The sequence below is a fragment of the Delphinapterus leucas genome, chromosome 16, assembly GCF_059928025.1.
Source record: "Delphinapterus leucas isolate spDelLeu-1000000601 "Yukka" chromosome 16, BTC_Dleu_Yukka2, whole genome shotgun sequence".
In the NCBI taxonomy this organism is placed as follows: Eukaryota; Metazoa; Chordata; class Mammalia; order Artiodactyla; family Monodontidae; genus Delphinapterus; species Delphinapterus leucas.
The window spans coordinates 13,333,709-13,348,882 of NC_143144.1; the positions used below are offsets into that span (position 1 = coordinate 13,333,709).

The 15,174-nt window shown below is 38.8% G+C and overlaps 1 protein-coding gene and 1 pseudogene across 6 annotated transcripts in view; one reads left to right on the forward strand and one right to left on the reverse strand.

Moving 5' to 3' along the window:
• On the reverse strand, window positions 1-6,431 carry LOC111163943 (uncharacterized; annotated as a pseudogene).
• ZNF25 (zinc finger protein 25) overlaps window positions 6,403-15,174 on the forward strand; it is a 23,024-nt gene continuing 14,252 nt past the window's right edge. For 2 of the 6 annotated variants that reach the window (XM_089897483.1, XM_089897488.1), the window contains exons 1-3: window positions 8,096-8,714; window positions 8,822-8,937; window positions 14,434-14,517. Coding sequence is in view for 1 of the 6 variants with exons in the window: in XM_089897487.1 (XP_089753613.1) it covers window positions 8,923-8,937 (15 nt within the window). In the remaining 5 variants the exon portion in view is untranslated. Of the gene's footprint in view, window positions 6,542-8,095; window positions 8,715-8,821; window positions 8,938-14,433; window positions 14,518-15,174 lie in introns of those variants that run through there. The other 4 variants (XM_089897484.1, XM_089897485.1, XM_089897486.1 and 1 more) reach the window with 4 other exon arrangements.

Below are 15,174 nucleotides of genomic sequence, written 5' to 3' on the forward strand. Positions count from 1 at the left end.
AAGCTATGACAACAAATAGACCTGAACACGTGATGGCTCAACACAATGCAAGTTTATTTCTTGTTCCTGAAAAGACTTAAGGGTCATGGTAGAGAAGGGAGGGCTCTGCTCAGGGAGTCATTCAGAGACCCTGGTTTCTTCCAACTTGTGAATCTGTAATCTCTAATGCCTCACTCCCAAGCTGTCCTGAGGATGATCTTTGACAGGGAAAGAGTGGGAAGTAGGAAGGATTCCAAATGAGGTCTTTCACGGGCTTGGAAATAATGTACATCACTTACGCCCACATTCTGATACAGAGCTTGATCGCGTAACCTCATGTGGATCAAGGGAAAGCTAGAAAATCTTAACTAGTTGTGTACCCACACAAAAAAGGAAATGAGTATTGGGAAAAACATAGCCAGTTTGTGCCACATGGGGCTTCTGCCCTATGTGAATTCCCTGATGATTAGTAAGGGTTGATTTCTGGCAGAAAGTTTTCCCACATTCTCCACATTTATAAGGTTTCTCCCCCAAGTGAGTTCTCAAATGATTAGTGAGGGTAGATTTCTGACAGAAATTCTTCCCACATGCATTACATTCATAGGGTTTTCCCCCGTGTGAGTTCTCTGATGTTTAGTAAGAGTTGACTTCATATGAAAAGATTTCCCACATTCATTGCACTGGAAGGGTTTCTCTCCTGTGTGAGTTCTCTGATGTTGAATGAGAGCTGACTTCTGGCAGAAAGTTTTCCCACATTCATTACATTCATAGGGTTTTTCCCCTGTGTGAGTCCTCCCATGTTGAGTGAGGGATGACTTTCAGTAAAAGGACTTCCCACATTCACTGCATTTGTAGGGTTTCTCTCCTGTGTGTGTTCTCTGATGGTCTGTGAGGGCTGATTTGTGACTGAAGGTCTTCCCACATAAATTACATTCATAGGGTTTCTCTCCTGTGTGAACTCTCTGATGGACCATGTGCATTGACTTCTGTTGGAAGGACTTCCCACATTTAGTACATTCATAGCGCTTCTCCCCTGTATGTGTTCTCTGATGCACTGTGAGGTTTGACTTGTGATTGAATGTTTTCCCACATTCATTACATTTGAATAGCCTCTCTCCTCTCTGATTTTTCTGAAGTTGAGTGAGGTGTGACATTCTGCTGCAATTATTTTCAATTTGACTGCTTTCATGTTGCTTCATTTCCACGTAGATTCCATGACATTTCAAAAGAGAGGACTTCTCACAGAAACTTTCCTCATGTCCGTTATATTCACAGAGTTTCTCTCCTGTATGAATTTGCCTATGTGGGATTATCACAGTCTTTTTCTCTAAGGCTTTCCCACCATTATTATATTTAAACGTCTTCTCTGAAGTTTGGATGTTTAGGTGTTGAATAATACCATTATTACAATCAAGGGCTTTCTCACTTTGATTATTTTCATAAGAATCCCCTTGAGTATGAGACTTTTCCTCCTTAATAACAAATAATTTCTCATGTATATTTAACACATCAGGCTTCTTTCTTGAAAAGTTTCTATTACTACTAATTGATACTGAAGTATTTTTCAAACTTGTTCCATATAAGTCATATTTATAAGGCATTATTCTTGAAGAAACAAAGTTTGTGCTCATATTAGATGATTTTCCTAAAGCATTAACTTTCTCTGAAGTCAATGTTTTGTTGTTGAATGCAACTTGTGGCAAATATTTGTTTTGGTTGTCCTGGATTCTCTGTTAGGTCATGAGTTTTGCAGTCTTCTAGAAATGAAAATATTGAACATACCATAAGAATTTGAACAGGTTTCTAATAGGATTGGACTAAGATACAAATGTCATACTATATATTTGACTTTTGGTTTCAGGAGTCTCTCAAGATCAAAGTGACTCTTCCCCATCTAGTTTGTTTGGGAAAACAAATGTGGAGAAAAGGGAGAAAAGCTAATAATAGGCAGACGTAATTATTCAGCATTTTACAAACAGAAATTTCAAAGTGGGTAGAAATGAAAATGTAAACTCAAGAAACAGCAAATAGAGGATGGAAGATTTTACAGAAGTGGTAGCTTCGGGTAGGAGGAAAATCACAGAGACTGGGATGGGTACAACTGAGCTAATGAAGAGTAATTTCAGTGACAAGGAAAACAAGTAGATAAAGGTGTTAATGGGGAAAATAAAGAGATGGACTACAGAGTAGGTCTAATACCCTCAAATCTACATTGTTTTTAATAACATTGTGACAAGTTTTCATGCTCCAGTTGAACTTCCCTTATTTCCATTCTACACATAACGGCAAAGTAAATCTCTGAATGCACCAACTGCCTCATGTTTGAGGGAAGAGTTATTAGATTGCACTCTAATTTCCCTTCTAGCCATGATTCAGAGGAATGTACAAAAGAAAGTACAAAACAATGGCAGACTAAGTCACCTGTGGCAATCTAGTTCTGACTATTTTGGCTGTGATACCTTAATATTGATCTATCATAGTTGTTTGACAGGTAAACTACCATGATAATCACATTTACTTTCACTTACTTTTCCTTAAAACCTTGCCTGTGCCACAATACTAACACTTAATTTTGCTTTATATCTCACATCTCACATTTCTACATTTCAGGCTTCTACATATTATTAGAATTTAAGGGACATATTTTTCAATCCAGTCTTAGAAAATGAGTAACAATCATGTTTATTTACCATTTAGAAAGTCTTGTTCACATTTGTTATCCAGTGCAATGAAGTCTATCCCAAGCTGAAAAACCACTGACCAAGTACCACATAGAAAACTATTACAAGCCATCGTTCTAGCAAACAAAATTTACACCAACTAAATGCCCATCAGATTTTCAAGCTACCAATCTACAGCTCCATAATCAATAACCCCTGCCCCAGTCTAGTCAGTTCTTTGTCTCATTGAACTGTCCACTCTTCACAACAAGCTGAAAATGTGTTCTCTCACTCAACCTTGGCTCTATTTACTATCTAGAAAAAAAAATGTCATAATGATACTATTACTCCAAATATCCACAAATGCCTTCTCAAATCTTCCTACTTTCTAAACTTTCAAAAGTTACATTTACTCTAAATCTAAAAGTAGTTCCTGTCTAGACCACATGAATAGCATCATTCTACAAATTTATTCTACTATCATTTCCTGGGACCAGTCAAATAGAAATCACTTGGATAAGTGGTATGAAGAAAATAAAATTGGGGGAAATTCTAGGTGGGGTTTTAGTTAAGGCAGTACATTTGAAAGGAAATGAAATTTGAAATACCGTAGACAAAATAGTGTCTCATGTTTGTTTTAATATTTCTTTGATTTCTAGTGATGTTACATATTTTTCATATACTTTGTGACTAGTTGTACTTTCTTTTTTAGTATTTACTTAAAAATTTTGGGGGGCTGCATTGGGTCTTAGTTGTGGTAGGTGGGATCTTTCATTGTGGTATGTGGACTTCTCTCTAGTTGTGGCGCATGGGTTCCAGAGTGCATGGGTTCTGTAGTTGCGGCACACGGGCTCTCTAGTTGTGATGCAAGGGCTCAGTAGTTATGGCACCTGGGCTTAGTTGCCCTGCGGCATGTGAGATCATAGTTCCCCGACCAGGGATTGAACCCGTGTCCCCTGCACTGGAAGGCAGATTCATAACCACTGGACCCTCCAGGGAAGTCCCTGTACTTTCTCTTTTATAATTACATTTCAATATTTCTAAGACATGCATTTTTTCTCGTATTTTAACAGCTCTGAAATTGGATCTTGTAATGCATCTTAAAGTAAATGGTATGTCATAGTTTAATTGTCCATATATTTTCTTTTGCAATAGTAAATAGAATATTGAGGCATCTGGCAGTCCACTGCATTGTAGATTGAATGAAAAGCTGCAGCAGGATATTCTTTTTCTATTTTTATTGCATGTTAGATGTTCATCTTTCAACTGATTTGTAAGAGCAGTTTATCAAGAGTGTGAAATCTGTGTCTCGTAGTTATTAAATATATTTTCTCAGTTTGTGTTTTAACTTTCTGTTATATCCTTTCTGGTTTCTGCCTTTTGTTTCATGCTATATCAAATTATGTTCTTTAAAATCTTTTATTTATATTCTAGGTAATTGATGGTTTACTTTTTAAATTTACATGCTGAATTCATGTACCATTAACCTTATTTTCTCAAATCATTAACTGAACATTCCAAACTATCTCCATTGTTTGAAATAACAATTAAAAAATAAATTTATGTATTCATTTATTTTTGGGTGCGTTGGGTCTTCGTTACTGCACGCGGGCTTTTCTCTAGTTGCGGCCAGCGGGGGCTACTCTTCATTGTGGTGCACGGGCTTCTCATTGCGGTGACTTCTCTTGTTGCAGAGCACAGGCTCTAGGCACGCAGGCTTCAGTAGTTGTGGCTCGCAGGCTCTAGAGCACAGGCTCAGTAGTTGTGGTGCACAGGCTTAGTTGCTCTGCGGCATGTGGGATCTTCCCGGACCAGGGCTCGAAACTGTGTCCCCTGCATTGGCAGGCGAATTCTCAACCACTGCTCCACCAGGGAAGCCCTGAAATAACTATTTTAACGTATACTCAATTCTTATGTATTTGGATCTGTTTCCGTTCTTCTTTGAAGCCAGCACCAAACTTTTAAATTATGTTTATAATAATATGCATTTCCAATAAAATTTCCTCCCTATTCTCTGAGGTTATATATTTCCTGATGAAGTTTAAAATTATTTGTCAAGGAAAACAAAACCAAACTCTCAGAAAAAAATTGTCATTTTGATTTAAATTGTTAAGTTTTATAGTTTCCTGTAAGAGTAAATACAAATATTTAAAAATTGAATTTTCCCTGGTTCAAAAAGGGGAAAAGATTTTCCTCCCCTCTTTTCTTAGAGCATTTCCTTGAGAAAACTTGTAACTGAAATCCTTTTTTCTGTCCCTTTGAGATGCATGCAAATGTTTTTAAAAAGTAAATAAACCTCTTGTTAGTTTTACAACCCAGGATTATCTTTGTTAAAGGCCTTGGAGCTATGTCTTTGAAATGTAAATAAACATCAAGGAAGATAGCACCCCATCTCCCTGTGTCTGTGGTAAACTCCTAGGCTTTTGGCTACAAGTTGTAGCTACTTGCTTGTCATAGAGATGCAAGAAGCTTTACTTTTCATTTGGATAAAGGCAATTAACTAATAGAAATGGCCACCCCAATTACCGTGTGAATTTAGGATGAACAGTGTGTAGTAAATGGTGTTGTCAAGTTCTCTTAGTACATAGAAAGGGTTGTATCTGCCTGGCTACATAAAAGTGTGATATTTCTGTCTGCAAACTCATTAGCAGATTGCCTGGAATGCGCATTGCAGTCTAGTTTAATGCTTAGTTCATTAATAAAATAATTAATAATAATTAATAATTTTTTCTTTCTCCATTTCTGGAGAGGATTTTCTGGGTTGGCAAGAGACTATTTTTAATCATTTCCCGAACACCTCCCACCCAGGATATTGGGGTGTGTGTGTGTGTGTATACAGCTATGCACACATGTGCACACATTATTCAGATATGTATATATATTTTCTCTATATGGATTCCACGTTTGTTTTTTTTTTGCGGTACGCAGGCCTCTCACTGTCGTGGCCTCTCCCGTTGCGGAGCACAGGCTCTGGACGCGCAGGCCCAGCGGCCATGGCTCACGGGCCCAGCCGCTCCGCGGCATGTGGGATTCTCCCGGACCGGGGCACGAACCCGTGTCCCCTGCATTGGCAGGCTGACTCTCAACCACTGTGCCACCAGGGAAGCCCGATTCCACGTTTTTTAAGTTAATTTTATTATAAAAATTTAGTATTTTTGTAATTACTTTGAGAGGAAACATTTCTATTGTTGGCCCAGAGTAAACTGATGTCATAAAGTTAGATCAGAAAATCAGCATACATTCAGTATATATTCCTTAGTGAAGTAATAGTCAAAATATACCATTAGCGTAAAATTTGGGTAGAAATCTCAGAAGAGTGTGCACCTAACATTAAGCGAGGTTTTTTCCTTTTGTAAAGTGGGATGTGTGCGACTCGTCTTCTGTTTTAGCTTATTCATGTTTTCATCACGTTTCATGTGTCATTTCCATAATTCTGAAAGCTAATACTCCTAAAATAAAGTCAGCTGTTACAGGGTGTTATTCTTTGAATGTACTACTGTACTTAGTTCCGAGTACTACCTTTCGATTACTATCGATATTCATCGCACTACCTCAAGGTAGCTTCCTGCTTTCAAGCGGGTGGCCAGTTCTAATCCGTTACCGCTGCGAGTGAGGAAAGGACCGGGCCAGCAGAAAACGCTCGGACCGCGGGAAGAAGCCGACCCTCGTGACGTCATCCTAAGTGGAGGCGCCGGGAGGCTCCCGGGACGCGCAGTGCCTGCGTGGGGCGCGGGAGTGTTCCGCGCATGAGCAGTTCCACCTCCCCTCAGCAGCCGCCATTCTCTGTCTCGCTCCCCGGCGGGGAGAGGACTCAGGCGCCTCCAGTCTGCTCGGCGCCGCGGAGGGCGGGGCCTGGAACCTGGAACCTGCGCGGGCCGGGAGCTGAGGCCGAGCCCCTGCAGGTGTGTCGGAGGTTTCGGTGCGGGCGCTAGGCCGGGGGCGGGGGGAAGCCGGTCTCCACGGCCGCGCCGAGTCGGAGACCCTGGCAGCCGCCGCCCCCCACCCCCACTCTGAGCGCCGGACTGGCCTCCGAGGAGGACTGGGGAAGAGGCCAGGCAGGGGGCCTGGCGGGGAGGCTGGCTGTCCGCAGTGCGGTTCCTCCCCAGAAGCCTTGTTTCTCGACCTGCGTGAAAGGGGCGGCTGGAGGAGGCCTGGGGAGCCGGGCTTATAGCGGGACGTACGCGCGCGAGAACAGCCGTTTGTGACGTGGATGCCAAACCCGTCACGTCGGCGCTGGCGCGTGGGCGGCGCAGGCTGTTGGAGACGTGGGTTGTAAAGCCTGAGGGGCTCGGGCTTAAGGCCAGCGCCCGCCGGTAAATGGGCAGGTTAATCTGGGTACGACTCGGATACTCATCTGTAAAATTATAATAGCCTTTAGGGTCGTTTTTTGTATTGAATAGGGTAGTGTATATAAAGTACGTTAAGGATTCAATAAAGGTGAGCTGCTTTTCTCATTAAAAGGTATGCTGTTCTTTTCATTATTGGCTCATTTAATCATCTTAATCATCATAACCATCCTTTGAATCCGTATTTACCACCTCCATTTTAATAAATACAAGTACCGAAGGTTCAGAGAGATAACTGGCTTAGCCATCATTAGCAGGGATTTGTTTTACTCTGTATCTCATGCTGTTTTCCACCCTAAAATCCACAGGCTTGGGTTGTATTTAATCCAGTGATTGTCCCTGAGCACCACCAGAGTAGAGTGTAGTGGACCTAATTGTACAATATAGTATTCTATTTTCAAAAATTCTTGAGGCTTCCTTAAAACTCCTGTGTAAAAGGTTAATTAAGGCCCTTCTTGCATTCTCTAACCTGTCTCGATACCCAGACGACTGTTACACATGTGAATTTAAACCATAGTTGAAACCCTGAATTTTAAGTTTTACTGGAGAAGCTGAGAATCCTATCCAGGCCAGAGGGGAAATGGGACAGACTTTTTTAAAGATGAAAACTGCGATTTCATCCATGCTCCATATTATGAAGGTGATATCAAAATGCCTCTGATTGGATGGTGTATCTAGGCTTTAGTAAGTAGGCATCATGTAAGCACCAGGGAAGTGGTTTCTTCTGCATATGAGAAGGACCTCGGCATTTGGCACCTTTTGCTCCCCATGTGAAGTGCCTATTTTGGGATTATGGTGCCAAATTGTTATTTTAGAAGTTATATTTGTGTTAGTGTCAACAGTTTAGATGGCCATGTCAGAATTCATCAAGGCCTAATTACATTTTACTCTAGGCCCCAGCCCAGGGTTGGAGGGGACAGTGAATTCTGGGGTTCTGTTGGATTTGTGGTACTGAATGAAGACTTATAGAATCAGAATAGTACATGATTGTTTAAAATTACCTAATTCCTTCTCATGTTAAAGATAATAGCTTAAGTGGGAAGCAGCCACATAGCGCAGGGAGATCAGCTCGGTGCTTTGTGACCACCTAGAGGGGTGGGATAGGGAGGGTGGGAGGGAGATACAAGAGGGAAGAGATATGGACATATATGTATATGTATAGCTGATTCACTTTGTTGTACAACAGAAACTAACACACCATTGTAAAGCAATTATACTCCAATAAAGATGTTAAAAAAAAAGATAATAACATAGAAACTAAGATAGTTACTAGGTTTGTTAATAGCAGAGCTTAGCATAGAACTGAAGCCTCCCTGTCACTGTACCATATTTTAGTCAAAATAGGGTTTTTGGAGAAGTGATTCTGGAGAAACTGAAATTTAGAGAGATGAAACATCTTATTTTCGAGAGCTCTGAAGACTTTCTAACCTTGTGGGGTTTATAGTATCAATAGGAAAAATTGTTATGACATGTAACTTAAAAGATTTTCCATATCAATAGATGTTTCTCTTCAACATCATTTGTGATGTCAGCATAGGGTTCCATACTTTGGATATATATTATATACCTTGCTTAACTAATCTGCTATTATTGGACATTTAAGTTTTATATTCTTTTGTGTTATTTAGTAATGGACATATAATTTTCAAAACAGCCAATAGGAAAGAAATGTTTAGATTCAAAAATGTCCCAGATTCATCAAGATTATATGAGAGTCACCAGTGGACAGGTGGGTACTCCTTTCTCATGGTCCTTCCTATTCCTTCTCATGACTCAAAGAGACATTTTCCCAGAGGTTTATCTTTTACTAAAATGTTGTATGTAAATTTCTCACAGGTGATTCCTGACTGCAAGATAAGGTCTCTCTTATGACTTCTGTCTTCCAACCTTCCCTGTTCTGACTTCATAGTTTCTATACTTTCCAATAGCAGCAGAAAATGAACAAGTTCCGGGTGAGTCATTTATTTACCTCTTAACTTTATTTCACTCTGTGTGTGTGTGTTTTCAGTGAATTTTATGAAAGAGACCCCATATATTAAATGAGAAAAGTGGAAATCATTAAAAATCACCTTCAGGGAAAATACTGTTTGAATACAACAGCAGTTCCAAGGTGTGGTCTGGGAGCCCCAAGACCCTTTCCGAGGGTTTGTGAAGTCAAAACATAATACCAGGATGCAAATTGCCTTTTACACTGAGGACATTAGCACTGATGGTGTAAAAGCAATAAATTGCTGCCTATCTGGCATACATCAGGATGATGACACCAATGACATTGTCTTCCTCTGCAGTAGTAAAACAACTGCCACCTTTACTTAAGGATATCTTTGATGAAACAGTAAAAGTTCCTAATGTTATTAAATCTTGATCCTTGAGTACACATCTTTTTAATACTCAGTGGGATGAAATGGCAAGTTCACCTAAAGTACTCTTGCGGCATACTGAAGTATGATGGTTGGTTGTCTTGAGGAAAAGCACTTGTGTGATTGATATGTGAGCTCACCTAGCCACTTTTTTTCATGGAATATCATTTTTATGTGAAAGAGCAACTGGCAGACAAACTACGGTATTCACATGGTATTCAAACATTTTCTCAACAATGAGTGATGTGAGCCTGTCATTTCAAGGAAAATAACTTAGTATTTGTTGCTAATATTAAAAGTTGAGCTTTCCAGTGAAAATTAGAATGTTGGAAAACTTGTGAAGTTGACAAATGCTGATACTTAAAGACTTTTCTGATGAGATTGGTAAGGATATTAACAAATGTGATTCTTTAATATTAAATAATAAAATGTGTCAACATTTGAGTAATATTTCTGATGTATCTGCTCAGAGGCAAACTCAAGCAGTTTAAGAGGACAGAATGTTAGAAGTGAGGAACAGGGAATAAGTTGGTTAGGGAATGCCACTCTAAAAGGTAATATTTGAGGAATATCTTGAATTAAATGAGAGACAGCCAGGTAGAAATCTGGAGGAAGAGCATACTACATAGAAGGAATAGCAAATGCATACACCCTGAGGCATGTTCCAGAAACAGTATTTAGGATACTGAAACTAGAGAGAAGTGAACTTGGGGGAGAACAGTAAGAGGTAAGATCTAAGAGGTAGAAGGGAGTAGAATGTATATGACTTTGTAGGCTGTAGAAGACATGAATTTTGATTTTATTGGTTCATTAAATATTTAAAAAATCATACTTTATGCAAGTAATGTACATAATGTATATGTATAATTTAGGGAATACTGATTAAGTAACACCACTGTATCCCATATCTGGCTTAAGCAATGAAAATTACTAGTACTTTTGAAGCCCCTGTATGCCCTTCCTTAATCTCATCCCACCATTACCCAGAGAAAAGGAATCCTGAATTCTGTGGTAACCATTTCTTTGCTTTTTAAACTTAATTTTTAAAAACAAAATAGCATATTTAGCAATTAATTAAATGCCCAGCCCTTTGGTAAGCCCTTGACGTAGTTTATCTTACATAATTCTCACAGCCAACTTTTGAAGTGTTGTTATTATTACTATAACATAAATTTTCAGTGTGGACATTATCTATTATTAATTAGAGATCATAGCCTTTAGGCCTGATGGTGGAAAGAAAGAGACTCTAGAAAAATTTAACCTATTCTACGGTTCTGCTTTGGTCAGTCTTGAACTCATTTATACCTTATATATGAAAATTTCCTTATCCGGCATTTGTTCAGGTGTGGCACATGATGTTTTTCTTACCTTATGCTCTGTAATTAACTGCTGAGTGGTCAGTCTGGAACAAAAGAAATAACTAGTGAGCCTTTTTGTTTTTTGAAGTAGTTTTAAGTACAGTCATCACTACCTACTCTTGGAAAAATTTATTTTGTGCAGATAATTGGATTTTTTAAGGCATTTTGGCCAGATTAGAAAGTCTTTTTTATTCCTTCTTGCATCGCTCAAGTTCTGCTGCCATCAATTTCTGCTGTTTGAAAACATCCTTTATAGTTATTGTTTTTATTCTGCTTGCTTGTTGTTTTAGTGAGGGTCTGCTGGTGGAAAATTCTCAGTTTTCTTTATATGAAATATCCACCAAGAGCTTTTTCACTGTGTATAGAAATACTGGTTGACAGTTCTTACCTTTTAAAACACTGAAAAGCATTCATTGTCTTCTACTACTGGTACTATTGAAAATTCACCTGTTAACTTGTCACACCTTTGAAATAAATTTGTGTTTTGGGCTAGCTGCTTTTTAAGATCTCTTTTATCCTAGTATGTTTATATCTATATCTCTTTTTATCCTAATTAGATTTACTGTACTTCCCTTGGGTTGAATATTTGAGTATTTTGTGTATTACACTGTATCTCCTTTATTGACTTTGAAGCTTTATTTTTGTGTGTTATTTTGCTTATTGCTGAATCTGGAGATTACAACATGCACCATTAAAATAATGGTGTCTTCAAATACTGTATTCATGAACAGTGTAATAAACTTTTATCAGTATAATTCTCTTTACAGCCTCCTCACCCTGTGGTCCTTGTCTTATATCTCACTTATACATATACTTTTAACCCCCAATACTTGTTATTTTTGCTTTAAACAGTATTCATCTTTTAAAGAAACGTGTGTGTTTGTGTGTGTGTAAATAAAACTCTTTTGTGTTTATGTACATATCTGCTTTGGGAGCTCTTTATTCCTTCCTACAGGTCTGGGGTTCTCTCTGATATCTTTTCCCTTCAGCCTAAGCAACTCATTTTATTATTTCATGTATTATTTCAGCACTGATGGTGACAAATTTACTTGGCTGGTCTCTCTGAAAATGTCTTTATTTCACCTTGGTTTTTGAAGGATATTTTGCCGGATATAGAACTTTATCGAGAGTTTTCTTTGTATCTGCATTTTTAGGATGTCTTTGTCTTCTGGCTTCTGTTGTTTCTGATGAGAAGCTAGTCTTCATCTTACTGTTACCCACCTGAATATAATGTGTTCTTTTCCTCTGTGCTTAAGATTTTCATTTTATCTTTAGTTTTCAATAGTTAGACCATGATGCACACAGGCATGATTTGTTTTGCATTTATCCCTTTTGAAGGATGACAAAGATTTGTGGGTTGTTGCCTTTTTTTTTTAACATCTTCATTGGAGTATAATTGCTTTACAATGGTGTGTTAATTTCTGTTGTATAACAAAGTGAATCAGCTATACATAAACATATATCTCCATATCTCTTCCCTCTTGCTTGTCCCTCCCTCCCACCCTCCCTATCCCACCCCTCTAGGTGGTCACAAAGCACCAAGCTGATCACCCTGTGCTATGCGGCTGCTTCCCACTAGCTATTTTATGTTTGGTAGTGTATATATGTCCATGCCACTCTCTCACTTTGTCCCAGCTTACCCTTCCCCCTCCCCGTATCCTCAAGTCCATTCTCTAGTTGGTCTGCATCTTAATTCCCGTCTTGCTCCTAGGTTCTTCTGACCATTTTTTTTCTTTTCTTTTTTTTTAGATTCCATATATATGTGTTAGCATACGGTATTTGTTTTTCTTTCTGACTTACTTCAGTCTGTATGAGAGTCTCGAGGTCCATCCACCTCACTACAAATAACTCAGTTTTGTTCCTTTTTATGGCTGAGTAATATTCCATTGTATATATGTGCCACATCTTTATCCATTCATCTGTTGATGGACACTTAGGTTGCTTCCATGTCCTGGCTGTTGGAAATAGAGCTGCAGTGAACATTTTGGTACATGACTCCTTTTGAATTACGGTTTTCTCAGGGTATATGCCCAGTAGGTTGTTGCCTTTTATCATTTTTTTAAATTCTTGGAACTCACTCTTCAGATAGTTTCTTTGCATCATTCTCTTTTTCTTTCTAAAATCCCAATTACACAGTGTTGAAATATGTACATATTGTCCTAAATGTTCAGATGCTCTGTTCAGTTTGGGTTGTTTTTTGTGTGTGTGTCCTTTAGTTTGGATATTTCTGTTGAGCTGACTGTTTTCAAGTTCATGGCATCCTTCTTTTGCTCTGTCAGTTCTCTTCACTCATAAGCCTGTAGAATCCACTTCTGATATTGTATCATTCAGTTCTAAAAATTCCTGTTTTTTCTTTTGTCTTTCTTTCTCTGCTAAGATTTCGCATCATTTCATTTATATTCTCAATTTTTTTTCACTAGGTCATTTAGTTTTATTTATTTAGTTTTAGTGTAATTACTTTAAAATCCTTATCTGCTAATCCCAACATATAGGTTAATCTGTAGGTCTGTTTCAATAGGCTCCTTTCTTCAGTATGAATCAAAATTTTCTACCTCTTTGCATGTCTCCTATTTCTTTATTATTGCTAGACATTATGTATAAAAGTACAGTAGGGATTGAAGTAAGTAATACCTCCAGAAAAAGTCACGTCCCTTCCTCTGTCTGCTCGCTAAGTCAGATATGTAGCTGAGATGGCCCTGGGCTTTAGTGAGGTACTGTTCACCACCAAGCTTCACATGATTGAGGGCAGTATCAAGGCTTTCCCTTCAGGGGGCTTGGGTTGTGAACACCACCAAAGCTCCACTGATGTGCTTTTAGCTTAGCCACCAGCTTTTCTTTTGGGTGACTGAGGAGTTGCTGCCCTGGAGAGCTTTAAGCACCAGAGACATCTCTTCCTGCCCTGGTGCTCTGCTCCCAGCCTTTGGAGGGTTGTGGCCATGCACTCAGTAAAGGCCTGTGGGGGGGAAAATGGTGAGTGTTTGTATTTCAGAGCATCCATATAAATTATGGAACTTTCCTTTGGTTCCAGAAACTGCTTCCCCAACTTAAAATAAACTGACCACTTTGAGACATTTGATAGGAAGTAAAAAAGTTCTACAGAGGGGGCTTCCCTGGTGGCGCAGTGGTTGAGAGTCCGCCTGCCGATGCAGGGGAGAAGGGTTCGTGCCCCGGTCCGGGAGGATCCCATATGCCGCGGAGTGGCTAGGCCCATGAGCCATGGCTGCTGAGCCTGTGCGTGCAGAGCCTGTACTCTGCAACAGGAGAGGCCACAGCAGTGAGAGACCTGCGTACCACCACCACCACAACAAAAAAAAAAGTTCTACAAATACTAAGCTTATGTTTGGGGACCTCTTGAATATGAAACTCCCACTCAGTCACCAGGTAGTATCAAAAGGCAAGTTGGTGTTGACTTGCTTTGTGACCAGGGGTCTTAGGGATGCTAATACATCACACAAGACCATAAGCAAACATTAAAAGTTTGTTAAAACTTGAACCAGTTTCTTCTCTTCCCTACTTGCCCCCAAGAATGAAATAAGTTGTGGTTTTCTGTTGTCTTTTGAAATATTTGTCTCTTCTGAATTTTATCTTTTGTTCACCTTTGGATTCTCAGATCTCTGATTTTAGAAAACACTAGGTTAGAGGCTTGTTCTCGTTAAGGTTAAGATCAACTTCTCCTTTGCTTCTCAGAATTTGTTTCTATTCAGAATTTCTTTCTTTATGCTTATTTTAGAGATGCTGGCTCTGAGCTGCTTTCTGCTCTACATTTTTGCCCTGGCTATGAAATTGGAAAATGCCCTGAAAATGCTAACCAGAGGTATAAAACTCATCATAATTAATTTCACTTTTTTCTTGGATCTTTACCTCTCAAATTCTAGTGCTTAAGTTAATATTTGATGCTTTTGTATAGCTATTTTTAGTGTTTTGTTGTTTTTTTAAATTTATTTTTCTTTTTTAAAATTAAAGTATAGTTGACTTATTTTTAATTGTAGTAAAATACACATAACAAAATTTACCATCATAACCAATTTTAAATGTATAGCTCTGTGGCATTAAGTACATTCACATTGTTGTGCAACTGTCACCATCATCCATCTCCAGAACTCTTTTCATCATCCCACACTGAAACTCCGCACAAATTAAACACTAACTCCCCACTCCCCCCATACGTTGGGAACCACCATTCTACTTTCTGTCTCTATGAATTTGACTACTCTAGGTGCCTTATATAAGTAGAATCACATAGTATTTGTCCTGGCTTATTTCACTCAGAACAGTGTCTTCAAGGTTCATCCATGTTGTAGCATGTCACAGAATGTCCTTCGTTTTAGAGGCTGAATAATATTCCATTTTGCTTATGTAATGTACATAATTTTGTTTACATTTGTTGATGGACACCTGGGTTGATTATACCTTGTAGCTATTGTGAATAATGTTACTGTGAACATTGGTGTACAAATATGTTTGTGTCCCT